Raw genomic sequence first — 25,959 nt, 5'->3', positions numbered from 1 at the left:
GCCATGGCTCTCGATCACTCACCGGACCAACCTCACACAATTCGAGGAAAAAGGCATTGCACCCACTGGCAGATTCGGCAGAGTGCATCTCATTGTTAATTTCCGTTTGTCATAATGCCTCTTCCCTTTTTCCCTTTGTGCCACACACGTCTCGGACATATCTCATCATCATACGTCGATTCCGGCCACCAAAGCCCCCAAGTGGATAGCTATATGTATGCAAATCGACATTTGCAAACTATCCGTCAAATGTTACAGATCCTCCCACGGAACCTACGTGAGGTTTACGTCAACATCATCGGGTTTCACTAGCTTCGGAGAACACATCTTTTGGTAACCTTTGGGGGTACGTGATATGCTTGCTATCCGTCGACGGGTGCCCGCGGGAACCTGAGGGGTTGGTTTGATTTCCCCTCACAAGAATCGCCTATCCCGCCTGTCGAGGCGAGCAGACCAGATAGACGACACGCATATTTCAGCTGTGGTTGACGGCTAGAGCCCATCACGAGACTGGCCGAGGGGTCTGCTCGCCTTGCGTGTCATCACGTTGGCATGCTAGCCTACAAGGGCTCGGGAACCATCTGCCTAGCTTCTTTCTTCCTACTGATCCCCCGCTGTCTAGTGTCTTTTGCGCTTCTCCGACCACCCACTAGAGCTCCAAATCTGATGAAGCTATGCCTACTTGAGGATGCTCTAGGAAGCTGTGGAAGACTCACTGCTGTGGGCTGGGCTGGGCTGGAGAGCTTCACCTCAGCATCCAGAGTCAACAACAGACCTCACATGTATCCGATTCAAGGTGTCAATAGCCACTCACTAGACACAAAACTGCATCGGTACAACCCAAGTGCCTGAATTTGGGTCATTGACTGGCTGAGAATCATACGCGTCGTTCGAGATTCGCGGTGCGGCCAGCAAAATGGTTCAAGACAATAAATTCAGTGCAGTGAGAAAGCTACCATGACCCTCGGAGCGTCTAGGAACCAAAGCGCAGCCGAGTCCGAACATACACACACAAAGCCTGAGCTCATTCCGGGACGCCGAGTTTCCATTCCGACCATGCCGGCCGTTGCATATCAAAAAAACGCATTCCACTTCTTCCGTCTGCTGCTTCCTCAGGCGACCTACGCGGCGCAAATGCGACTGGCCGCTGCTAGCCATAATCCTGTACACTCATCGATTCGTACAACTCCTTTTTGGCGTGCTTCCAGGCACCGGATATCATTGTTGTCGTTGCTGCTGCTGCCGCCGCCGCCGCCCATTGCGTCGATTCGGCGTGGGATTCTCTCCGCGCTGGCGTCCATCGGTACCGGTTCGGAGAGCATCGTACGTCGCCTTACACAATCATTTGCGCGACACCCTGGCCACCAAGAGTTTTGCTGCCGACGAAAGCCTGGCCCTTGACGCCGGCAAGGAGGTAGCAGATGGCGGTCAGGGACAGGAAGACACCGGCGGCGACCAAGCTGGTGGTGTTGATGATGGTGCTGAGGAACTGGATGACGGCCATGACGGCATAGGCGCCGGCGCGCATGTAGTTGGTCGAGATCTTGCGGATGAGGCCATCGAACGTGGACGAGGTAGGGCAGATTCGGAGCAGCAGGGGGATCTCAATGAAGAGGATGACCAACGAGGAAGCACTAGGGAAAAGCTTGTCAGCGGAGCTCCGGATGCAGGATTGAGGGGGGAGCTTACATGGCGAAGGCACAGAAGATGATGATCAGAAGGTGGATCGTGAAGATGTTGGCAATGCCAAGTGCTAAGCATAGGATCATGGACAGGACACCCAGCCTAGATTGGTCGAGTCAGTTGTGTTTCCAAAGAAGCTTGACGAAGCTCAAACGGCGCACGTCGATGCAGCGAGCAATCGCAAAGAGGTGCCGCGGATTGCACGCAATGGCATCATCTGTTCTGCTCGAGATTTGGGCAATCGACGACAGCGCAGCGCGGCGCGGGTATGGGGCAGAGCCGGCAGGGAGTTCTTACCATTGTCCGTAAATGCCTGCGATGATGGTTAGCAACTGGACAGCTTGCGGCAGACGGCGGGCAGGAACACGCACTGAAGTTGCGGGTCGCGAACTCCTCCTTGAGCGTCATCTTGTCTGATGGATTTGGTCGGGTTCGTTGTGTAGGTGATTTCTCGGTCGGAGAACGTGGGCTGTCGGAGCTATTGTGCAGTGGAGATGGTCCGAATTCCAGCTCACGAAGGAAGTGTTGACGGGACGGAGATCGACAAGCTTGCGACGGGGGTCCGTGTTCGTCAGGCGCAGGTCAATGAAGGTATTGCGGCTTTGTTTAGTTGTTGTAGTTCAATGCAGGAGCTCGAGGATCGTGGCGTTGATGGGGGCTGGGTATCGCAGGACAGAAGCTTTCAGCCGAAATCAGAGAGGTGAGGGTGTTGTTGTCAGCTATTTTGGGGAAAGGCGACAAGACGAGAGAGTCGTCGTACGTAGCCTCTTTTCCGAATTTGAGGCTTGGAACTGGGGGCTGGGTTTGGGTTTGGACCAGTCAGAAGGCTCGCCTGAGAAGGTACTCTGCTGCTGCTGCTGCTGCGGCGGGCGGCGGCAGGACAGACACACGCTGTCCAGGATCTTGGAAGGGGTGCAGGTGCAAGTGGCTCCACCGTCTTGCTCGTTTTCCTGAGGTGGTCCGGCAGCCGAAGGGTCCAGTATCCGTACAGAGTACCTCACAGATAGCAGGTGGTCGCTGTAGCTGCGGTGAAGCTTGACGTAAGCTGCAGCGCCCGAGTGGTGAATGTGTCCTCCACTGAGTCTGTGTCCCCTAAGTCCCCCCCGTATTATTGTTGTCTTGTCCCTGCTGCAACTGGGACGACGACGGCGACTCAACTGACAACCAAGGATCAGGGCAGTCTTGTGATTGGTGGCTTGCTCTCTCTCCCTTGGTTGAAGAAATTCGGGGAGGGGCGATCAGGTCCAGCAGGGGCCTTTTTGCTATCTGTTTCTGACCGTCCTTGAAGTACCGTACCTCACCTTCAGCTACCTAAGGAAGGTTCCACGCCTGTTTACTATGCAGTCAAGCGTCGAAATGCCGCCTCCCTGAGAACGAGAAATGCGGTCCAGGTTGTTGTGTCTCCCTTTGCTCTTCTTGTTTGGGTTGTGCCCTATGCTTGTCGTCGCTTCTCGAACACAAGACACCTCACCTTCTTCTCAACGGTCGGGACAGGCACGGGAGTAGGTAATAACTGGACCGGGACTCAATATCCTGCTTGCTTAGTACGGGGACAGGTATTCGTTCCGTACCTGACTTTGGGTATGTAAAGTAGCTGCTCAGTCCGATCCCCTGGACGTTTCGCCAGGCTTTGACCCTTGAACCGGGGCGAAGATGGGATGTGTGAGAGGTTTATGAAACAACGTCCTGACACTTTCCGGGCCCGGGCCAAGCACGGTCGATCCTGTATCGTCTTTCTCCTACTTGTTCGCGATTGAGTTGGCTTTGTTTGATTGATTAATATAGCCGCGTCGCGGGACCACTTGGCGAATGGTTGCGCCTTGAGATGCGGTGGGGTTTTTTCTTTTCGATCCTGAGTAATCTCTGCCAAGGATACAGAGAAGACGATAACGTCTTTGAAGAGAGGCCGAGCACTAGTGCTTTTGAAACCCGGGGAGCAGCACGACAAAAGGTGTTGAACTGACTTTCTTTGCGATTCATTGCCATCGCCACTCAGCACCGCTGCCTCGACCTTGAGGCTTTTAATACTTGCGACTCTAGGCAGCTGTATTTTGTGCTTTTTCCATCGTGCGGGTTCAGCGGAGGGGATACACGCGTCCCGGGCTATTACGTGGACTCTGCTCAAAGCCTCTTTTGATGCACAGCCATCCAGGTCTGTCCGCTATCCAGATGCCTGGAATCGGGCAAACTTGCTCCTTCATTCTCGTAGCCTCATCGATGCAGCCTGAAATTTCGGCCTGAATGTATGGCCGACGGTCTGTTCATGACATCCGACCTACGTAGACCCCGCCGCTGCGCTGAGAGACTTCCGGATTCGCGAGGGGCGGGAGCTGGGCCCAGGCCGGTTTGCCCCTCCCGTGTCCGGGGGTTGCCACGGCGTCGAGTCCGTAAAGCAAGCCAAGCAAGCTCCGTGATATCGGCCCAAAGATCCGCTCGTAGGCAATATCTTGTCTGTTTCTTCTCTTACATTAACCAGCCATTTTCTGCGCCACAGCCTGACTAAACAGAAACGCGTGAAAGTCCACGGGATCCGGAGATAGCGGCCCCTTTGCAGCGGCGCAAGTGGAGATCAACGGGTCGCCAGTCAGCACCAACTGATCGGAACCAGATCTGCGGGTGTAAGTAGGGCTTGCTTCACCCGCCATTACATCATAACGCCGAACTCGTGCATCGCGAACCCTCGCGCCTGGCATTCAACTGTGGATGGGCCGGTAGACTGATGTGACTTACGGTAGTGATAGTCAAGTAGGATGCCAAGAAACTCCTTTCCAAATCCCGTATATGCCATAACATTAGCCCCGGCCGCCGGCCGCAAAGGTTTAACCCCGAGTCAGAAGAAAGGGAACAACCCCGCTCGAGACCAAAATACTCGCCCACATCGAGTTCGTCAAACTCAGTTGATAACCCCTCCTCTGCGCCCAATATCATAACCGAGTCAACTGAGTTTCAAGGTTTGACATCGACAGCAGCCACCTCGACCAAACCCGCGCCATGGTGTTGACGGTCCTCACCGACGACCAGATCAAGGCGATCCTGGCCGACCTCACGGCCGACGAGTTCGAATCCTTTAGACAAGTAATCTCACACGCCCTCCACGAGTACTCAACCAACGCGACAAACATCGAAGATGGCACCTACCACCAGCCGGACCGTCTCTCAACCGAGAACCTCAAAACCGGCGCCACCACGCTGTACATGCCCTCCGTAGGGCCCCAAGGCATGGGCTGCAAAGTCGTCACCCTCTCCTCCGCCAAAGCCGCCGCGGACCCGGCAAAGCCAGCCATCACCCCAACCGGCGCCGTGACCCTCCTCTCGCCCGAGGGCCAGCCCGTCGGCTTCCTTCACGTAAAGACGCTCACGGCCTTCCGCACCGCCCTGTCCTCGACGTGTCTGCTCGCGCGCCGCGGACAGGTGAAGACGGTGACGTGCTTCGGCGTCGGGCTGCAGGCCTACTGGCACGTTCGGCTGGCCTTGCTCATCAGGGGCGCGACCATCAAGCACGTCAACATCATCAACCGCCGCTTCTCGGACCAGGCGCGCGTGTTCCTCAAGCAGTTCTATCACGTGCCGGCGCACATCAAAGAGCGCGAGGGGTGGGCGGAGACGACGTTCAGCATCCTCACGCCCGGGTACGGGGAGTTTGCGCGGCTGCAGAGGGACCAGATCAGGGAGGCGGATGTGGTGTACTGCTGTACGCCGTCCACGGAGGATCTCTTCGAGGCGGAGGTGCTGACGAGCCACGAGGGAAGGCGGAAGGGCAGGTTGATTGCGGCCATTGGGAGCTACACGCCGCAGATGAGGGAGTTGCCGGTCGGGCTGTTGCAGATGGCCACGAAGCATGAGAAGGCGCATTGGCATTTTCACAAGCATGCTCCTGAAGGGGGTGTCATTGTGGTTGACACACTGGACGGGGCGCTCAAGGAGGCCGGCGAGGTTATTGCCGCCGGTTTGCAGCCGACGCAACTTGTAGAGTGAGTTCACTCGGATGTTGATTGAGACGTGAGAAATTGCTGACGTGGGCTTACAGATTGGGTGAGCTGATTATGCTCCGGCGCATGCGGGAAGAGGCAGACGATGCCGAGGTGGAGAGCGAGACGGCGAGCATTGCCCCCTCGGAACTCGACAAGCTCGACTTCTCCGGTACGCCGTCCATCAAGTCTGCTTTTACGAGCTCCGATGGCGATTCGCGTTCATCTCTGAGCAAAGAATCGACGACAAGCAGCAAGGGACCTCACTTCCTCCACCGCCGAAGCTCGAGTCAGAGGTCAACGGAGAAACACAAGAAAGAGGACGCGTTGGCGCGCTGGTTGAGGGATGGAACGGTCATTTACAAGAGCGTGGGCTTGGGGCTTATGGATTTGGCGGTGGGCATGCATTTGGTTGAACTGGCCAAGGAAAAGGGTATTGGAACACAAGTCGACGGATTCTAGAATCTTTTAATGAAGATGGCGCTGGTAAGATTTGGAGGATATCCCACGGATTTGAATTACGACCAGAAACTTGATTGTCCTATACGCGCTCAAATCTCAGCATCAACCGCTCTGCTATCGGGCGTGCGGTGTATGTGTCATCCTGTTCGATGTCTGTGTCATCGACGATGTACGTCGTGAAATTCGACCAAATGGCTGCTGCAATAAGCTTCATTTCTGTGATGCAAGTCAGCAAGCGTGTTATCACGCAACAGGTTTCCTTGACCTCACCATTCATCGCAAAGTTCGACCCGACGCACATCCTTCCTCCACTCCCGAAAGCCCAAAAGTAACGACTCATCTCGCGGCGCTGTTCTTCGTTGGTCTCCGACTCAAGCCAACGAGTGTGATCCCACACTTCAGGTTCCGGGAACACTTTCTCATTCCGATGAAGGGTATAGCCAAGAGCAGCGACGCGGACGCCTCCAGCGACATGGAACTCTCCGAGTTGGCAAGACGGTTGAGGTGTTTGTCGTGGCTCGGGACCTGGGATCGGGGCATTCAGACGGAGCGTCTCCATGACCATGGCATTCAGGAGTGGTAGTGCGTCGACAGATTTTGGGTCCGGAAGGTTGCCTGGCAGAAATCCATCGGCCGGCATAGTCAGGGTAGGTTCCAAAGTCAGGAGTTCCTGTCTCAACGGCTGCTGCAAATCCGGAGATTTGGACAAATGCCAAGCCAAGTATGTGAGTGCGATGCCGGCCGTCTCTTGGCCCGCCAAAAGCTGGTCAAACAACTCGGATGCCATTGACAGGTCCTTCTTGAGTATGGCTGTTGAGTAGAGCAGAGACTCTTTCCCGTTGACTCGACGTTCCTTCTCAATTCCGGCCTCCATGGCCTGGAACACGACGGGTTCATCTGCGAGGTCTTGCTTCTCCGCGACTTCTAATCCGTGAATAGCATTGTACGTCTTCTCGCATAACTTCGTGTTCCACTCCCGCAACTCAGCATTCGCATCATCGACCCAAGCAGGATATGGCTTCAACATCGGTCCGAACCGACCCAAGAATTCCGTCAACTGCGGCATCTCCTGCGGCCAGAACCCGAAGCTCGCGCGTACGAGATACAGCTGCAGCCAGTGGTCTCTGTAGGACTTGTCTCTTAGGAAATCAGTGCTGTTGCGTAAGCCAAATATGTATGCTGTAATAAAGTCCATTGTCGAAGCGAGGAAGGTCGAGAACACCTCGATGCCTTGAGGCTCAGGACCGGCTGATGATTCAGATAACAGGGGTAGGAGACGACCGAAGAGAAGCTTGCGTGCTTGTGCTTTGGCAGCTGGCGAGGCTTGGATGAAGGATTTTGAGTAGGCATTTGACACCATACGCTTGCGTAGAGAGTGGGCCTTTGACTCCAGGGTTGAGAACATGTTGGGCACTCTTCACTTCAACGTCAGCGAGTGCCATGCATAAGGAAATCATACAAAGTTTACTCACCCATAGTTGTCGAATATAGAGTACCACTGGTCCTTCTCAAACCCCCCTTGGTAGACTGTTTTGATGGAATCGTACCCGTCGACACTGAGCTCGTTTGGACCAATTCGAACTACGGGGCCATACTGAAGATGTGCTTTATGGAGCGATCTGTTTTGGAAGTTGTTCTTCCTTGCGAGAAGAATCCAGAGAGGTGAGACGTGACATGACCAATGAGGTACCGGTATCTTGGCCAGGGGTGAGAGGAAGATTGGATAGGCGACGAAGTGGTAGACCAGCCAGACCACGACCGCCCCAACGGCGATGGGAATCAAGTTGAATCCCATATTGAAATGCAATACCGCTATGTGAATTATGCCAAGACGACGACTCAGTGATTCACACTCTCGAAGTGACTGGTCAAGTAATCGACAGGGGTTTGTAAGTGGTTGCGGTCATCGGCCTGACTGAGCAAGGAGCGAATTCAAGAATGTAAGACACGATGAATCTCTTATTACTGGCGTCGAGCGGTGTGAACGACGGAATCCATGGAGTAGAACGTTATCAACTTCTATTAGGGCCGAGTCATGAAGGTGGTGTTGATACTCTTACCTCGCTCGACCTCTCAGGTCTTATCTTGGAGTTGATCTGAGTTGAAGCCGAGGTGCACTAACAGCGGGGTCGGCACCTGCGTCTCAGGGTCACGGGCCATGTTAGTGGCGGGAAAGTCACTGTTTGGAGCAACCAGAATTCCGCGAATATTCGACCAGAGTAGGCGAGCTATACCGGAAACTAGAGATGAGAGGCTCACCAATTACGAACGAATGCATCCTAGTATGAACATCTATCTAGCTTGACGAGGAAACAAAACGGGGAAATACGTCTCATGGGAAGGATTTCGCATGTACGTGCACACCGACGAAAACTCGGTATGCATCTAAACGGCATTGTGTCGCTGACGCATAGAAGCAGGCATCCACCAAATAGTCCATTCTAGGCTGCAACTCTCTACTTAGTCAATGGTGACTCTTTCGACTCATCGAAAGCATGGAAACTTAACTTCCCCCCTTCAAAGGATTGCCCAAGGTTGAAATTTGGAAGGCTTGGCACGGGCTCCGAACCGGTACACGGAACAAGGCGTCTCACAGGTTGCATCACACTTCCCACAGTAGTTAGCAGAGTTTTCAAACCGCTCTCTCACCTTTACCCATTCCAGCCAACATCACACCCACCGCACTCATCACCGTCAGTATCACAGCATTTCCCACTCACCCAACTCTCATCTCATCTACTTTTCATGTTTCTCATATCTTCATCTCACTTCCCCTCATGCCACAAAAACCAACCATCAAACAAATAGATTGAGTTCTTAAACATACCTCGCAAGACCCAAAAAGAAACATGTTTGACCAACTCCCAGACGACATCGTCTTGGAGATTGTTTCTCACCTCAGAACAGCCCGCGACATCGCCAGGCTCGCCTCATCCTGTAAACATCTCCACCATCTCCTCTCAGAAGATGGCTGGCGCACCTTCGTCAGGACCTGCTTCCCTCTCCTCTCTCTACCTCTAGGCCAGCAACCAAAATGGAACGAGCTGGCCAACACCCTTACCCGCCAGGCGAGGGCCTGGGACACGAAAGCTTTCCAGTCCATCGCTTATACGGACTCTCATCGCCCAGAGGGCAACTTCTTCACCGGATTCAGCAACGCCGCTCGCCCCTTCCACCCCATCATCGACGCTCGTCTGGCATTCGACAAGAGCTGGGAGGTCGTATCATGGGGCGCCGGCGAGGATATCGTCGGCCGCTTCAGGCCGCTCAACTCCCGCGGAGAGGCTGATGCTTGGTTCCGTATGGAGGGCAAGGCCAACGGATACGAGGCTGGTGTTGGCGACGTTACGGCCATCCATCTCACTGAACCCGACGGGAAGCTGGGCATGCTTGTCGGAAGGGCAAACGGTGATTTGTCTCTCGTCTCAGCCGCGCAGGGTAGTGCAGGCAAGACTCTCTCACACTTCAAGATTCCCAAACCCACTGGCGGCCTGGAGCTCACCACATGGACCTCCATCGGCTCCATTGATACTCTGCCCAACCAGTCATCAGTGGTCGCTGGCAACAGGGCAACTATCAGCTTGTTCCCCCTGAACACAGATAATACGGGGGACGCAGCCCCTCTGGACTCCCTGACCTTCGACATGTCAGGTACCGCCAGAACACAGTTCATCCACGCCGCCAAGGCGATGAACAATGACACCATTGTCTGCGCCCTCTCAGGCTCCTCGGACCCGATCCGCTATCTCACCGTCACCCCTACAGGCTTCACTCCAGAAGTAGCTTCAAAGAACCCCGACCTCCTGCAATCTCGTGGCCTCGACCCAAACAAGAGACTCACCGTCCGCGCCATTCAACCCGTCAATCCTGGCCCCAGCGGTCACACCAACCTCCTCCTGAGCGCCTGGGACGACGGCACTTGCCGCCTCATGGACATCCGCACGCCGTCCCCCTTCGACGCGCTCTACCGCGACATGTACCAGCCGTTTGAGCCCGTCTCGTCGCTCATCACGTACGGCTCAGACCGCTTCGTCGCAGGCAGCGCGGAAATCGAAGCGCTTAAGACCTTCGACTTCCGCTGGACCAAGTCGTACTACCACTCCGCGGCGCTGCCGTGCTGGTCCGGCACCCCGTTTCCCGACCCTCTCAGGGGGACTAGCAGTCGCCCGCTGAGCCTGAACGGGGTCGGATGCAACCACTTCAGGGGAAACCGCTGCGTGTGGCACGAGAACTCGACGAGGGACTACTACCGGCCCAACTACCGCTTTCACGTCATGCCCTTCAAAGGAGCGTCGCGGGCGTCGAGCTCGCGCATCTTCTCCCTCGCCAAGGCGTCTGACGTCTCAGACTCGTTCTACGTCGGGCTGGCGGGTGCCGTGGCGGAGTTTTCTACTGCGTTCAACGGCGAGGCGGATGATGTGGTGCCGTCTGCGGTCGCCACAGCGGCGGAAAAGCGCGGCTGGAAGGCGAGGGAGTCGCAGTTTAGCTTCGCGGAGACGGGCGATGGACTGCTGCATCCTGGTGTCTCCATGAGCACTTTCATGCCCCGGCTTGTTCAACGCTTTGGGGATGAGATTGACGCGCCGCAGTACAGTGGCTGGTATACCAAACAGACACCCAAGACAGCCGCGTGGCACCGCTGGGATAAGAGCTTCTGGCGTCCCACACACTTCACTTTCTGAGATGAAATTGGAACGGAGGGGGAGGACATCACAACATTGATCGGAATAGAAAAATAATAATAGAACATGTGAGCATAGCGTTAGAGTGGTAGTCATGATATGAATAGTCACTGAGTTGCATTTCATGCGTGTCATCCTATATGAACCATAAATACAGTTTGAACTGTGAGGTGATCTTTTCTTCCAAACATCCGCCAGCGTTGGTTACGCCCAAGAGAATACTCATACACATCACCAGCGGCTGCCCCTGCCACTGCTCTTGTCATCTGCTCGGCGCTCCCGCTCAAGCATCTCGTCAAACTCCCTCTGAGCCTTATCCTTCTCAGAAGTTCCAGATTCTCCAGACTGGCCCTGCCGGCCCTGCTGGCCTTGTGAGCCGCTCCAAGTATTGCCGGAGGGCGCCTGCGGTTGCTGGCTTGCCCGGCGCAGGCGATCCCAAGCAGAGCCGCCGGAAGACGATTCCGGCACAGGCCTCGAGGCCGGAGCCACCGGCGACGCATCATCCCAGCCGTCCGAATCGGAGTTGCCCCAGCCTGACTGCGAGGATGAACTTTGCTGACCCCATCCGCTCTGCGTGACTGGAGTTTCTCGTGGTGTGTCGTACTCTGGGCGAACGTTGTCTTGAGGCTCTTGGTACGCGGGAGAGTCGGATGAGCTGATGGCCGGGTAGCCCTGGGTTGGTGACTGGTCATCGTAGCTCTGAGAACTCTGGTTGTCGCTCTTCCGGGCGATCGCTTCGTCGATTTGCTTCAACGTATCCTCCAAGGTCTTAATTCTGGTGGTCGCATACTCAATTTCTTTGGTGAAGTTTTCCTTGTTCTTGTCGGATTGATTCAGCGTCAATTGATGTTGTCTTGACTCGATCGTACGTTGCAATTCAGTGATAGTCCTGTTAACTTTGAACCGCTGTGACTGAAGGCTCTTAAGGGGCATCTGATCAGCAGTCAGGGATATCAGCCTGTCGGGCTTCATGTCCTTGCGGAAGTTCTCGAGGCGGTCGTCGCGGGCGACCGTGCTGATGGCGACGGAGGTAGCATATGAGCCGAGCAGCGGAGCAGCAAAGATGGCGGAGGTCATGCCATAGGTAACAAAACGAAGGTTATGCCAGAGAATCTTGGCCGGTGGGCCCTTGACGTAGGGGATATTGCTGCTGGGAAATACTTCCGGGTCGAATTTGATGAACTTCGGTTGATAAAAGGGAAATTTGAAGGTTCCGCGCGATTTCCAGGCGGCGACGCCGCCGAATAGGAAAGCCAATGGCAAGATGTAGGACAATGTGCGGCCTTCTTTGTAAGTGATCTCACAAAGGGCGTCGACCTCTGTTTGGGTTGGTTGCCTTCCCATGCCCGCGGCCGAGCCATTGAGCATGTATCTTATCTTTTCGACATGCTGCTCAGGTTTCTGGGCCATCAAGCGCTGCCATATTGTGAATTCAGGAGGCGGGATGTGGTACTCGGCCGGAGGCAGGTTTTTGACGAGAGAGTCGAAGATGTCCTTGTCCAGCGAGACGGAGAGGGCCATGCTGCCGGCCGATGGAAGCTCAACGCCAGGGCTTTCTGTCCCGGATGTTGAAAACCAGTGATCTGTTTGAAGACCGGCAGAGAAGATGTTCTGGTGTGGTGAAAGTCGGGGTTCCAGGGCCTAGTGGTTGTGAGTCGAGCGTGGACTTGCGGCTTGAAAGTCCTGACGTCGTCGTGGAGTGACGGAGCTACTAGAGGTAGAGCTCTGGTGGGTCTGTCTCATTGGCGTGGGGGGAGATCCCGGGCGCCCCGGCCATTCGGCAGAGCGTTTCTCCATGTGGGAATTGCGATTTGGTCTGAGTTGATCCCGACTGCACAGTCTCATGAGTATGCGCTCTGTACCTAAGGTACCTATGCAAGGCACCCAAGTAGCCATTGTGCATCGTTGCTCGGGGAAACCAACACCCTGCAGCTCATCTGATGGATACCAATCGCTAGCCAGTGCTTTCCTCCTGCAACACATAAGCAGCAAGGAACAAGACGCGAACAATTACGAACACTCGCGGGGAGCAAGTGCGCGGTGACTTGCATTCCTGAGTGTGCAGGGGCGATATTATGTACCTAAAGCCCCACAAATTACCGCGAACGTGCAGCGGCGCGTCCCCTGTGCAAAGCCGCCGCGGTCTCGAGAAGACGCGACAGCGCGTCGAGGGACAACCACTTTATTCTAGTCTCCCGCTCACCCACCTTAGTCCATCTTCCTCCATGACCCCTGCTTCGACTTGGTTGGAATACTCCAAAGCATTCCCGTGATAGTTTCTTTGGACATTGACCCAATATCGCCGAGATGCCTCTCAAGAAGTCATACTCGGAGCATGTTGGTCCAGGGCCAAAGGTATGTCTTCCCAACTTGAGGTACCCCTCCACCCGTTCCGTTTCTGCTGGCTGACCCTGCCTCAGAACCGCTCATGGCAACGCTCGAAAAGCAACCCCATCACTGCTCAAACCACGTCGCGACCTCTCGCCCCCGTATCCGATAAGACCAAGAACAAGCTGAACCAATTCCAATTCCAGTCCGCCGATAAAACATATGATGACCAAGAAAATGATGCGCCCGGCGGCCACCTCTCCGTTACTCCGTCAACAAAGTTGAGCTGGCGAGATCTGATGGAGACGAATGTACCCAAGAAAGAGACCCAAACTTCGCCAGGCGAACGAATCCTATGGGACAATGAACGAAACAAAGACGACCGCACCTATGCTGCCGCCCTCTCCCCGATGTTGCAAAGGAAAGGCCGGAAGCGTGCCAGGAGTTCTTCACCGGTGTCGTCCCCTGCCCCCGACCAACCCGCAACGCCGGCAGTGAACGTCAAGAAGCTCAGCGAGGCCCTCAAATCGCCGCATGCCGACCCAACCCTGGAGCTTTGGGATCGATTCTCTCTTAGTAGCAACGGCAACGTCACTCCCCTCGGCGTCTCGAACCCCGCCCTGGCTCACCTAATGTTCTCCTCTTCTCCGCGCAACCTCAAGACTGCACCAGCCCCCGCCGGTGGCGATGCTAATTTGCGGAGAGCCATAAGCTGCGGCCTCAATTGGCCAAAGAGGAGAAGAGTAGACCGCGGAGATGCGCCTTCATTAACCAGCACGTTGACACGGGAGACGACAGACAGCTCCAAGAACTCTCTAGTCACGGCGTTGCTGGACACCGTCACCGGAAGCATTCAAGAGGACAGCCCGCCACAAGAGGCGCCTGAGCCGCTGCCCGAGCATGATTTCGAGACACCATCTCCTAAGAAGAGAAAGACGGATACAATGCGAAGGCCGCCGTCCTCACCAACGCCGAGACCAACCAGGATTCCGAATCTGCCGCCCCCGGGCAAGAGCTCTAATACGGCTGTAGCAAAGGACCTGGGCTTAGATAAAAAGAACGCTGCTCCAGCTGCCGAGTCCGACTATGGCGACGATGACTTTGATGAGTTCGACGACGACACTTTCTTGGAACTAGAGGCCGGTATGAGTCTTTCCAATCCCCAGCAAGAGCCGACGCAGACTACCCCGGTGCCCCTGCCAGTTCAAGCAGCCAAGCAGGACATCGCCGCGATGGATGACGAGTTTGATGACTTGGATGAAGACATTTTCGAGGCCGCGGAAGGGATCATGGAAACTGCAGAGATACACCTGGCGTCTCAATCTGCAACATCGGCAAAGCCTGCCTCCGCGCCGAGACCCTTACCGGCTCCTTTGGATAACGACCCGGACGACGTCTTTGGAGATGACTTCGGCGGAGACTTCGATTTCGACGCTGCAGAACTCGCTGCGACACAGACCGCTCAGCAATCCCACGCCCCATCCACAACTGCTGTACGTCCCAATCAACGGCTACCCCGGTAGCAAATACTAAGATGAAGGTAGACAAAACCCAAAGCCATTCAGCGATATCTGGTGACCAATGTCCTAGAAAGCGAGTACACAGACGATCGTGATCGGTCCAGAATGGAAAAAGTAGGCTACATTCAGCTGCTGTTGAATTGCAACGTTTGCTAACTTGACTCTAGACTCTGATCGTGCAAAAGGATAACAGCAAGACCATGAGGACAATACACCTCCGGGGAGACTGGTTCGAGACACCAGCACACCCCAAAGCATACGTACACGTCATTGGCGACTTTTCTGCTGATGGGCGATGCATCATTGATGATTCCCAAAACATTCTGGTCTTGCATCCCGATCAACTGGTCTCCGCAACAGTAGTCGCCGATTCTTTTAGTTGCATGCGGAGGGCTGTCTTGCAAGACCGCGTCAAAGCCACTAGCGAAGCAACTGCTCCTCTTGTCTACGGCACCATGCTCCACGAGATCTTCCAAGAAGCCCTGATGGCGAACAAGTGGGATCTCCGGTTCCTCAGCACAATTATCGACAAAGTCATCGAGAAACATGTAGAGGACCTGTACAAGATCAAGGTCAGCACGAGTATTGCCAGGGAGCACCTGCAGTCCAAGATGACTGAGTTGAGTTGTTGGGCTTCGGCCTTTGTCTCCTCTCAGCCCAAGGCAAGTGATCCGTTCTCAGATGGTTCTTGCCGTAGTCGCTAACAGAGAGTAGCTCGATGCTGTCGTACAGGATCGCAATGGCAAAAAAGCCAACATGTGTGTCAGCAAGCTGCTTGATGTTGAGGAGCATGTTTGGTCACCCATGTACGGCCTGAAAGGAAACATCGATGCGACTGTTCAAGTCACGATGAAAGACGGCAAAGATCTCAAGACCTTGACCGTACCATTCGAGGTCAAGACTGGCAAGCATGCCAACGCCAACCACACGGCGCAAACAGCTCTGTACAACTTGCTCCTATCAGACCGCTATGATCTAGAAATCGTCTATGGTATCCTTTACTATATGGAGACATCCCAGACGATGCGCATTCCCACCATTCGTCACGAACTACGGCACATGATTATGCAAAGAAACCAGCTAGCATGTCATATTCGAGAACGCAGTGTTCAGCTGCCGCCGATGAAAAGGAGTAAGAACATGTGCGGAAAATGCTACGCCAAGGCTCCGTGCTTCATCTATCACAAGCTTGCAGATGACGGCAATGGAGAAACGAGCGGAATGGATGTGCAGTTTGACGAGGTAGTAAAGCATCTTACACCCAAGCATCAGGATTTCTTTCTCAAATGGGAAAATCTCTTGACGAAGGAGGAGAAGGAGACGCAGAAGCTGAAGAGAGAGTTGTGGACGATGGTCAGTCAGGAGCGAGAGAAGGTGGGAAGATGTTTCTCGGATGTCATCATTGAGGAAGGCTCATGGTCTGAAGACCAGGGAACTTCAAAGATCAACCGTTTCAACTACACCTTCATCAAGCGAGTGCCAAACCCTGGCCATTCTTTCCTGGAGTCTCAGCTTGCCGTAGGTGAGCCCATCGTCGTCTCCGATGAACAGGGACATTTTGCGCTTGCGCTGGGCTACGTTACCGCTGTCCGCAAGCAGAGAATTAGCGTGGCCGTCGATCGGCGGCTGCACAACGCGCGAATCCGTCAACCGGGCTTCGACGAATCCAACAACCAAGTCTTTGCCAGTATCATGGAGGTTGTCCCTGAAGGCTCCACCCAAGATGACGCCCCAGGAAAGATCCAGCAAGCACCCATCCGTTATCGACTTGACAAAGACGAATTCAGCAACGGCATGGCGGTCGTGCGAAACAACCTCGTACAAACCATGGCGGAAGGTGTTTTCGGCTCTCGAGAAATCCGCCGGCTTGTTGTAGACCTTGTTCCGCCGAGATTCAAGTCAGCACCCACGCAGTATACTATCGCTGACCAAGAGTCCCTGAATGTGGATCAACGCAAGGCAATTGAAAAAGTCATGAGTGCTCAAGACTATGCGTTGGTGCTCGGCATGCCTGGTACAGGCAAAACAACGACGATTGCTCACATCATCCGAGCCCTCACATCCCAGGGAAAGAGTGTGCTGCTCACCTCGTACACTCATACCGCTGTCGACAACATTCTTCTCAAGCTCAAGGACGACAAAACGCCGATCCTGCGTCTCGGCGCCCCCGCCAAAGTTCACCCCGATGTGCAGCAGTTTGCGATTCTGGCCGGCCAACCGATGAACTCTTTCGATGAAATCAAGGCAGCATGGCACGACACGCCAATTGTCGCAACGACCTGCCTCGGTATTGGACATCCGCTCTTCAACGAACGGACATTCGACTACTGCATAGTTGACGAAGCCTCTCAGATCACGCTACCCATCTGTCTTGGGCCGATCCGAATGGCAAAGACTTTCGTCCTTGTTGGAGATCACAATCAGCTTCCGCCTCTCGTCCAAAATGAGGAGGCACGCGAAGGCGGTCTTGATGTCAGCTTGTTCAAGCTTCTCTCAGATACACACCCCGACTCGGTGGTCAATCTGGAACACCAGTATCGTATGTGCGAAGACATCATGACCCTTAGCAATACCCTCATTTACAAGGGGCGCTTGCGATGCGGCACGGAGCAGCTACGATTCAAGAAGCTTGACGTGCCAAACATGAGCGCGCTGAAACAGCTTCACTACGACTCATCGACCATACTTCGTCCAGGCACTCCGAAGTCATTTTGCACATCCATGGCGCAAAGCTGCTGCTGGCTTCGTGAACTGCTTGATGGTGAAACCCGGGTGAAGTTTGTCAACACCGACACGCTTCAGCCCCTGACCCGTGAGGAGGCGAAAGGAAATCGAATTGTCAACCCGGCCGAGGCACGCATAGTTACGCAACTAGTTGAGGGTCTACTCACCGTCGGAGTGCCTGATGGAGAGATCGGAGTCATGACACACTATCGTTCACAACTTTCCTTGCTCAAGCATGGTCTTCGCGCCCATGTCGGCGTGGAAATGCACACTGCAGATCGATTCCAAGGCAGAGATAAGGACGTCGTCATTCTGTCCCTTGTCCGCAGCAACGATAGTTGCAGCATCGGCGACCTGCTGAAGGACTGGCGCCGCATCAACGTGGCCTTCACTCGCGCCAAAACCAAGCTTCTCGTCGTCGGAAGTAAGAGCACATTGAAGGGCAGCGGAAAAGAAGAGATGCTCAGCAAGTTCATTAGCCTGATGGAAGAGAGAGACTGGATTTACGACCTGCCTGCCGATGCTTTGGAGAATCACTTTTTTGACGATACGTCGACACAGCTGACCGCCAGCGGCGTATCGCCTCTGAAGACAAGGAAGAACACGAGTCCAAGGAAGGGCATCAGTCCAAGAAAGATCCCGAAGTTGGGATTAGGTGTCGATAAGGAGAACCGGCGACCGGAGCCCAAGAGGGCAAGAATTGGAGAGAAAGTGCTTATGAAGGATAAAGTCATTCTCAGGGATATTCTGAATGACATGACAAACGGCGGTTATTGAGATATGCATGGATTGGAGTAAACGGCATTGGTATTGGGATCCAATGATAACTTTAGGATTACGAGATGTAAGGCGTTGGGTGTTATTATTGGTGACGCGTAGCATTTGATAGGCTATTGCAGGTATCAGGTTTCTCCGCGTAAATCTTTGTCATCGCAGCTTTTTGTGCCCTCTGGTGATACGAGAAATAGAAAGGAGAGACGATTTTTGGGTAAGACGGGGTCCGGTGTACATACCGAGGCCGAGGGAGTTGTCGCATCTTCGGCTCTGCGAAGACCAATCAATCGGCGATGCAGCGCAGGTCTTGGAAACTCTGCCTCAGACGCAACCTGCCGACACAACTCCGGATCTAAGCAACAAGTGTCGCACAACTCCCGAATCGCTTTCGTCACTTCTTAGAGATCTTCCTGTTCTTCAACAAAAGAGGTAGCCGTCTTGTACTCTTCGGAGTGCCATTTCCGTAACTGGTCGGGTGGAGTCGGTACCTCGATCGTCGACACGTGACTTTTGCTGACTAACCATCCCGACGTGGACCCGAGAATCCAACTCCAGTCCAGCAACCTCCCTCACTTGTGTGAGCAACGACGCAAACTCCGCCCACCGCGCCCGCGAAATCTCCCCTCTCAAACCCCGCCCAACCCATCACCGAAACACGTCAATTGGGACGCTCGCCCCCTCGAGACGCAAACGAAAGACCCCGACGATGCCGGCGATTCGTCCGACCGCGGCCATCCGCGCCGCCCGCGCCATCAAGACCACCGCTCCTTCCACGAGGGCCTTCTCCGTGACCGCCCGCCGTGGCGGTGGCGGCTCCGACTTCGATCCCCCGTCCGGCTGGCTCTGGGGCGTCAAGCCCGGTGAGAAGTACGAGAAGGAGGGCTGGGAGCTCCCCTTCTACACCCTCTTCTGCGGAGGCATCATTGCCACCGGCGTTGTTCTCGCCTTCAAGCCTGATACCTCGTGAGTGCAGCCCGTCCCCCCGCACCCCGAAGAAAGGCGGCAACACCACAGGATACCTACTTCCGGGTTCTCCTTTAGCTGCAAAGCTACGTCGACGGGCTTCGCACACAATCGCCAGCATTGAGGCAATTTCGATGTCGACCGTGGCTAACGTTGATTGAATTTAGGCTCGACACGTGGGCCCTCGAGGAGGCCAGAAGGAGATTAGAAAAGGAGGGCATCCTGCCGGACCCCGAGAAGTGAGGAGCGGATTCATGTAACAACGCGCACAAATTACATATATTCGACGAAACCCGAACTTTTTTCTGTTTTGACTTTGGAAGCCAAAAAAGCTCTTGGCCCGGCGAAGGGGAAGAGAACTATAGAAAGGAGAGAAATGGCGTGACGGAAGCAAAGAACCCGAGCCGCGAGGATTGAAGCGGAGAGGGGAAAGACCAAGACAGGAGAGAACTTGGCGGAACAATGAAGCTTCGCCTACCGTACAGGCGAAAGTCTCTTGTTTCCGACAAAAAGTGTATATGACCGACCTTGAACTAGTTTCCTTTTTTTACATCTCTACGAAGACTTTCGCGCGCTGCCGAATGCTTAGATTTCATTTATGGTCGTTCATGAGTCGAGTTGATGAGGCGGCAGCTATATCTCTGTCTTCCAATGACGTCGAAGCTCAACGGAGCTTCCACCTACGTTGACTCATTGTCGGTGCTGGTTAAACCACTCCTGCGGCTCTTGACTGGCCAAGTATGGGCATTCAACTGCTCTTAGCAGCGTTAAAGCCGTGTGCGATCTCGACAGACAGCTTCACTTTGAAACGACCTGTGTCAAGAGGAACAAACCACTACCGAATGACGTATAACGTTTTGAAGCTTCTCAGGTTCTATTGCACACGCTTTCCTTTTTGGATATCTACAAATCTACAATTCATTGCTGGCCAATGCTTACGCGGGAGCAACATAGCTCCACTCGTGCTCCTCATCACCGTACTGTCTGGCCTCCATCCAGCCCTTCATTCTCAGGGCAATCTCGCCAGACTCCTCGGCCTCAGTCAGGCCGCAGTTGATGGACTTGCCCTTCCAGGCAATGGTGCGGATGGGGCTGACAATGGCAGCGGTTCCAGCACCAAAGGCCTCGATGAGACGTCCCTCGTTGGAGGCCTCCTCGAGCTCCTTCATGGTGTACTTCCGCTCAGAAACCATCCAACCCTCGGGCACGAGCCTCTCGCGGGCAAGAGCAAGAACGGAGTCACGGGTGACACCCTCGAGGATGGTGCCGTCGAGGGGCGCGGTGACGAGCTCCTTCTGGCCGGTCTCCTTGTTCTTCATGGCGGCGAACATGTTCATGGTGCCGACCTCGGTGACGTACTCCTCCTCGCCGAAGAGCCACAGGTTCTGCTGGTGACCGCGGCTGGCGGCCTCGAGCTGGGGAACGATGCAGGGAGCGTAGTTGGCGCCGAGCTTCTTGTCGCCGACACCGCCGGGCCAGGCGCGGACGGCGTAGTCGGTGGCCTCAAGAGAAACGGCCTTGAAGCCGGTGGGGTAGTAGGGGCCAACGGGGGAGGCGATGACGTAGAGCAGGGCAGAGCCCGGAGGACCGACGCCGAGGGTCTTTTGGGTACCGATCATGGTCGGGCGCAGGTACAGCGAGTAGCCCCTCTGATCCGGGATGAAGTCCTTCTCGAGGTTGGCGAACTTGGAGATGAGCTCGATCATGGTGGTGGGCTCGAAGGTGGGCAGAGCGATACGGGCGGCAGACTTGTTGAGGCGGGCCATGTTCTTGTCAGGCCGGAAGAGTCTGATCTGACCGCTCTTGTCCTTGTAAGCCTTCATGCCCTCGAAACACTCGAACGCGTAGTGGAAGACGCAGGTCGCGGGGTCGAGAGAGAGGTTCTGGTAGGGGACGATCTTGGGGTCGAGCCAACCCGTTTCTTGGTTCCACTCGATGGTGAGCATATGGTCTGCGGCGCGCGGTCAGCAATTGCAGTCTATCATAAGGCGTCACAGGTGGTCTGACCAGTGAACTTGCGGCCGAAGACGAGCTCCTCCGGCTTGCCCAGCGTTCCCGGGTTCTTGGTCTTCTCAATGGTGAGCTTGGAAGCGTCGATGCCGACGGGCTTGGCCGCGGAAGCGGCCTCGGGCTTGACGCTGTAGAGTCTTGTTGACTGCCATGCCGCAGCTGCTAGTCTGGGGGAAGTCTGTGATAACCTGAGGGCACCGGCGGCGCGGGAGGCGCGCGGGAAAAGTTGTCGCATCATGGCGACGGCTGTTTGTGGGTATACAAGAAAAAAACAATAGTTTTTGAGTTTGTACAACCAAAAAAGATTGCGCGGGACAAAGCAGTTAAATAGACAAAAGAGAGTGACTCTTTGTAGAAAACAAAGCTGGAATATGTCAATTGCGGTCAACGGCGGAACCAATTGACCAATCCAGAGCGTGGTAAAAGCAGAGAGTCGGGCGCAATTTGAAGATAGCGTGGAGGCGGAGGAGTCAAAAGGCCCATCGGAGCGTTATCGGACTTGGGTCTGTTGCAAAGCCGTCGCTTTCCATCGTCAATCATTCAGGGTCCCCGGAGCCGGACCCGTCGCGCTGCAGCTTCAGGTCCAGTGCTGCGACAGCAAGCTTAGGTCAGCCATAAGGTAACTAGGTAGCTATAATTGGCCCCCTAGCCACCCCCTCTGGTGGCTTCATTGACAGTTTTACCCCCCCCCCCCCCCCTGAGGAGTTTGGGGGCACCTAAGCTGCGACCAGCAAAAGTGGGCTGCCCCGGTACAGGCAACCTAAGCCGTCCCGCGTAAAGGTGGTACGGTACCTACAGGCTAAGGGGAGCTGCCCAACCCAGCTTGCTTGCTCTGTTTGCTTGCTTGGCGGGAGGTGTTTTGGATGCAGACCACATTGTGACGGCACCCAACCCGGAGCTGCAGGGGTGCCTGCCGTAGTACCTACCTACCTTATGTGGGATCATCGCTAAAACATGGATATCTTGCTGATTGCATTTGGGACGCTCTTGCCTATCAGCGACGTGGATGTCGACGCGGCTGAACATCAGCTTGAGCCAACTTGCCAATTTGCGCAACCACCTGTCTTTGAATTCCGTATCGACGCCCAATCGAGCCTCGATTGAACTTCAACGATACAGCCGGAATTGCGACGACAGCCCTCGCCCTGCGTCACCGTCCAAGACAAAGACGCCACCTCCTCCTGCGCGCGCGCGAGAAGTTGACAGCCGGGTCCCAGCTTGGCGCAAACACGCCCAATTCGTACCCTGTCCGTCATGACGATCGAGTCTCCTCGAGCCCTGTCTCCTCCGCCTTGACGACGACCAGACGAACGATTTTCCAACGAACGAACTCCCAGACACGCCATCATGTTCTCCTCGGCGCTCAAGTCGATATCATCGACAAATATCACTGCGAACTACTCCATCTCTTCCACCCAGACGTCCACCGCCGGCCCCTGGAAGATTTACGACTGCAAGAAGAAGTCGACCGGGAAGCCCTACAGCGTATTCGTCTTCGACAAGAAAGGCCTCGACAGTCATGGCAATAGCTTGGGCCGTTCCGGCGCGTCGGCTTTCAAGCGGGCGACGGAAGAGGTCGTAGAGAGGCTGAAGAAGGAGGCATCAAGCTTGGCTAAGCTGCGCCACCCGAGCATCCTCGAGCTCGTTGAGCCCGTGGAGGAGACGAGGGGTGGCGGGCTGCAATTCGTCACGGAAGCTGTCACGGCTTCGCTGGCGAGCTTGTTGCAAGACAAGGACGACCAGGAGCGAAGTGGTGGGGTAGGCGGTCGGTCGAGTCGATATGTCACGGAAGACTCGGACGGCGTGCGCCGCCGGCGCGAATTGGAGATTGACGAATTGGAAATACAGAAGGGACTGCTCCAGATCAGCAAGGCTCTGGAGTTCCTGCATGAGAATGCGGGCTTAGTCCATGGAAACCTTACTCCAGATGCGATTCTTGTGAATTCCAAGGTTAGTCAACCCCTGCCAGCTCATAGCAAAGGCATTCATCGTACTGATCTCAGCTAACCCGGAACAGTCGGATTGGAAAATCAGCGGTTTGGCCTTCTGCGGCCCTTCCGAGGGGTCAAACAAGCCGACATCATTCCAACCCATCAGCCTCTCGGAGATACTCAACCCGGACCCTCGACTGCCTCGCTTTGTGCAGTTGAACCTCGACTACACTTCTCCTGATTTCGTTCTTGATAACAACTTTACAACTTTTGCCGATATGTTCTCGTTGGGTCTTCTGGCTGTGTCTCTTTATAACTCACCACACAAGTCACCCATCGAAGCCCATGGCAGTCTGTCTACTTTTAAGAGGACATTTACCTCCTCATCAACGGTTCCATCTACCTCGAACCAGTTCTTATCATCTCGACCGTTACCAAAAGAGTTGTCAACTCACGTCCTGCCACGCCTTATCACCCGTCGGCCGGCTCAACGGTTGACAGCCAGGGAATTTCAAGAGAGCGAATACTTCAACAACGTGCTTGTGTCCACAATTCGCTTCCTCGATGCCTTCCCGGCAAAGACACCCAATGAAAAGGCTCAGTTCATGCGCGGTCTCGTCAAGGTTCTGCCGTCCTTCCCAAAGACGGTCATGGAGAAGAAGTTAATGCCCGCACTTCTTGAAGAAATGAAGGACAGGGATCTCATCGCCCTAATTCTTCAGAATGTCTTCACCATCGTCGACTTGCTGCCATCAGCGAGACGAGTATTTGCGGAGAAGGTCCGACCAAGCCTCAAGGACACGTTTGCTCCTCCTCCGAAGAAGGATCAAGCACCGGAGAGGGACCCTACCAAAGACGCCGGTTTGATGGTTGTCCTGGAGCACATGTCAACTATCTGCAATAACTGTAACGGCAAGGAGTTTACGGACGGTAAAGATTTCCGGGTAGAACCTCTCCCAATTATGGACGTCAGCTAACTCCTGTGAAGATATATTACCTGTGGTATACGCAGCAATTGAAGCGCCAACTCCCGCTGTTGTTGACGCTGCTCTGAGAGGACTCCCCTCTATTCTACCAGTCCTTGACTTTAGCACCATCAAGAATGAGCTCTTCCCCGTGATTGCGGCGGTCTTTAGTAAGACCAGCAGTCTTGCCATCAAGGTGCGGGGTTGCCAAGCTTTCGTTGTGCTATGCGGCGGAACACCGGATGGCCAAGATGACGGTCTTGATGCCTTCGGTGCGAAGAAGAAGCCCTCTGCATCATCGAGCATGTTGGACAAATACACCATGCAAGAGAAGATTGTCCCCTTGGTCAAGGCCATTAAGACAAAGGAGCCTGCTGTAATGATGGCGGCTCTGAGCGTCTTGCATGTTGTGGGCGAGGCTGCCGATGCTGACTTCGTAGCAATGGACATTCTCCCCATTTTGTGGCATATGAGTCTTGGGCCTTTGCTTAATCTAAAGCAATTCCAGACCTTCATGGACCTTATTAAGAAGCTATCCAGACGAGTTGAGGATGAGCAAACCAAGAAGCTGCAAGAGCTGTCCGGAACCAACGGCAGCAGCACAGCTGCTCCGAATGACGACTTCCTGGGCTTCGGCGGCGTGAGCGGAACTGGGTTTGATCAATCCAACGGTGGCACAGATGACGATTTCGAGAGTCTAGTCAAAGGCAAAGCAACACAAACATCTACGTCGGAAGCCTTCCCTAGCTGGGACGATGCGCCTGCGCCAGCCAGAGTTACCTCGCCCGTTGGCGGATCCAGATCCGCAACTCCGAATGCTCCGGCGTTCTCATGGTCAACTCCGAGTCCGACCCAGACAAATGCGCCGTCAACGTCGCAATTGGGAGCGTCAAAGCCAGCGCCAGGTTTCCGTACTGTGACGCCTGACTTGGGTGGGTTCCAAGCTATGACTCCGACATCGACTCAGTTCTCAAAGCCTCTGCAACCAACAGCTCAAACACCAGCACAACCACAAACTCAGACAAGTTCTTCAATCAACTGGTCTACTGCGGCCACTGCAACTTCCAACCCATGGTCGTCGTCGTCGGCGGCGTCAACTCCGGGCTTCTCGGCCGGAAATTCCATGTCACCACCTCCGAGCTCCGCTTTTGGCGGAATTAACTCATCCATGTCCAACTTGTCGCTTGGCGGGCAGAGGCCGGGCTTGTCGCAGTCCTCTTCATTTTCCTTGCCACCACCGCCAGGCAAGAATTCAATGGGCTCATCCGGCTCATCCGGGTTTAGCCTACCACCGCCGCCCAGTCACACGCCGACACAGTCAGGCATGAGTGCATTCAACAAGCCTGCAACTAACACCGGCATGGGCGTGATGGGTCAACAGTCGATGAGCACTATGAGCGGTATGAACAGCATGAACACTCTGGGGTCGCGGCCTGGAATGAACATGGGCAGTATGGGAATGGCGTCGGGCGGCAACCTGAACAGCATGATGAACAACATGAGCATGAACAGCATGTCTGGCTTTCAGCAGCAGCAGCAACAACAACAGTCGCAGCAGCCAAAGAGCGGATTGGATAAGTACGAAAGTCTCATTTAGCGGGCACTTGAAATAGCGGCAGAATGTGGTCAGTCTGGGCATCCCAGTGTTGTTTACATGATACACACACATTTTCTTCTAGAGTTCCGGTTTCTGGGGCGCCTATTGACTGCGCGGGGTTCCCGAACGGTCTGAGATGAAATGCAATATGATGCAAACTGAATCTTGAGGCTTGGCAATTGCACAGTTGACAGGCAGAGTTGAGCGGATAGTTTCAAGTGCGAAATTCACAACGTAGAGATAAGAGACAGTACGACTCATGAAGTCGCAGATGAAGCGATAGCGCCGGAGTGTACAACATTAGTGTTCAGGGCATGTTTGGTGGGCCGACCACCCCGCAAAGTCAAGATTC

General features: G+C 54.7%; 10 protein-coding genes across 10 annotated transcripts; 6 read left to right on the top strand and 4 right to left on the bottom strand.

Moving 5' to 3' along the window:
* Nucleotides 1-1,333: 1,333 nt before the first annotated feature.
* TVP18 (Golgi apparatus membrane protein TVP18) lies at nt 1,334-2,091 on the bottom strand (the record flags this gene model as incomplete). The annotated part of the gene is made up of 4 exons (XM_037329792.1): nt 1,334-1,634; nt 1,690-1,785; nt 1,981-1,996; nt 2,055-2,091. The coding sequence occupies 4 exons, from the start codon at nt 2,089-2,091 to the stop codon at nt 1,334-1,336; spliced, it is 450 nt and encodes a 149-aa protein (XP_037171587.1).
* A 2,583-nt stretch (nt 2,092-4,674) lies between these two features.
* On the top strand, nt 4,675-6,113 carry CGCA056_v014549 (Uncharacterized protein; the record flags this gene model as incomplete). The annotated part of the gene is made up of 2 exons (XM_037329791.1): nt 4,675-5,654; nt 5,711-6,113. 2 exons carry the CDS (start codon nt 4,675-4,677, stop codon nt 6,111-6,113), a joined length of 1,383 nt encoding a protein of 460 aa, XP_037172113.1.
* A 79-nt stretch (nt 6,114-6,192) lies between these two features.
* On the bottom strand, nt 6,193-7,908 carry aflV-0 (Cytochrome P450 monooxygenase aflV; the record flags this gene model as incomplete). The annotated part of the gene is made up of 3 exons (XM_037329790.1): nt 6,193-6,329; nt 6,384-7,528; nt 7,586-7,908. The coding sequence occupies 3 exons, from the start codon at nt 7,906-7,908 to the stop codon at nt 6,193-6,195; spliced, it is 1,605 nt and encodes a 534-aa protein (XP_037172114.1).
* Nucleotides 7,909-8,962: 1,054 nt separating this feature from the next.
* CGCA056_v014547 (uncharacterized protein) lies at nt 8,963-10,795 on the top strand (the record flags this gene model as incomplete). The annotated part of the gene is made up of 1 exon (XM_037329789.1): nt 8,963-10,795. One exon carries the CDS (start codon nt 8,963-8,965, stop codon nt 10,793-10,795), a length of 1,833 nt encoding a protein of 610 aa, XP_037172115.1.
* Nucleotides 10,796-11,026: 231 nt separating this feature from the next.
* Nucleotides 11,027-12,316, bottom strand: CGCA056_v014546 (uncharacterized protein; the record flags this gene model as incomplete). The annotated part of the gene is made up of 1 exon (XM_037329788.1): nt 11,027-12,316. One exon carries the CDS (start codon nt 12,314-12,316, stop codon nt 11,027-11,029), a length of 1,290 nt encoding a protein of 429 aa, XP_037172464.1.
* A 786-nt stretch (nt 12,317-13,102) lies between these two features.
* DNA2-0 (DNA replication ATP-dependent helicase/nuclease DNA2) lies at nt 13,103-15,357 on the top strand (the record flags this gene model as incomplete). Its single annotated transcript, XM_037329787.1, has 5 exons — nt 13,103-13,150; nt 13,216-14,616; nt 14,668-14,757; nt 14,811-15,309; nt 15,353-15,357. 5 exons carry the CDS (start codon nt 13,103-13,105, stop codon nt 15,355-15,357), a joined length of 2,043 nt encoding a protein of 680 aa, XP_037172116.1.
* Nucleotides 15,358-15,399: 42 nt separating this feature from the next.
* Nucleotides 15,400-18,144, top strand: DNA2-1 (DNA replication ATP-dependent helicase/nuclease DNA2; the record flags this gene model as incomplete). Its single annotated transcript, XM_037329786.1, has 1 exon — nt 15,400-18,144. One exon carries the CDS (start codon nt 15,400-15,402, stop codon nt 18,142-18,144), a length of 2,745 nt encoding a protein of 914 aa, XP_037172117.1.
* Nucleotides 18,145-18,847: 703 nt separating this feature from the next.
* On the top strand, nt 18,848-19,347 carry CGCA056_v014543 (uncharacterized protein; the record flags this gene model as incomplete). The annotated part of the gene is made up of 2 exons (XM_037329785.1): nt 18,848-19,104; nt 19,272-19,347. The coding sequence occupies 2 exons, from the start codon at nt 18,848-18,850 to the stop codon at nt 19,345-19,347; spliced, it is 333 nt and encodes a 110-aa protein (XP_037172118.1).
* Nucleotides 19,348-20,039: 692 nt separating this feature from the next.
* On the bottom strand, nt 20,040-21,349 carry BAT2-0 (Branched-chain-amino-acid aminotransferase, cytosolic; the record flags this gene model as incomplete). The annotated part of the gene is made up of 2 exons (XM_037329784.1): nt 20,040-21,055; nt 21,112-21,349. The coding sequence occupies 2 exons, from the start codon at nt 21,347-21,349 to the stop codon at nt 20,040-20,042; spliced, it is 1,254 nt and encodes a 417-aa protein (XP_037172119.1).
* A 1,112-nt stretch (nt 21,350-22,461) lies between these two features.
* ppk32 (Protein kinase domain-containing protein ppk32) lies at nt 22,462-25,607 on the top strand (the record flags this gene model as incomplete). The annotated part of the gene is made up of 3 exons (XM_037329783.1): nt 22,462-23,064; nt 23,132-23,975; nt 24,034-25,607. 3 exons carry the CDS (start codon nt 22,462-22,464, stop codon nt 25,605-25,607), a joined length of 3,021 nt encoding a protein of 1,006 aa, XP_037172120.1.
* Nucleotides 25,608-25,959: the final 352 nt, after the last annotated feature.

The sequence above is a fragment of the Colletotrichum aenigma genome (genome assembly GCF_013390185.1).
Source record: "Colletotrichum aenigma strain Cg56 chromosome Unknown KSG_Cg56_contig10, whole genome shotgun sequence".
Lineage (NCBI taxonomy): Eukaryota > Fungi > Ascomycota > Sordariomycetes > Glomerellales > Glomerellaceae > Colletotrichum > Colletotrichum aenigma.
The sequence above is the reverse complement of the archived record's forward strand: the minus strand, read 5'-3'. Positions and strand labels throughout refer to the sequence as shown.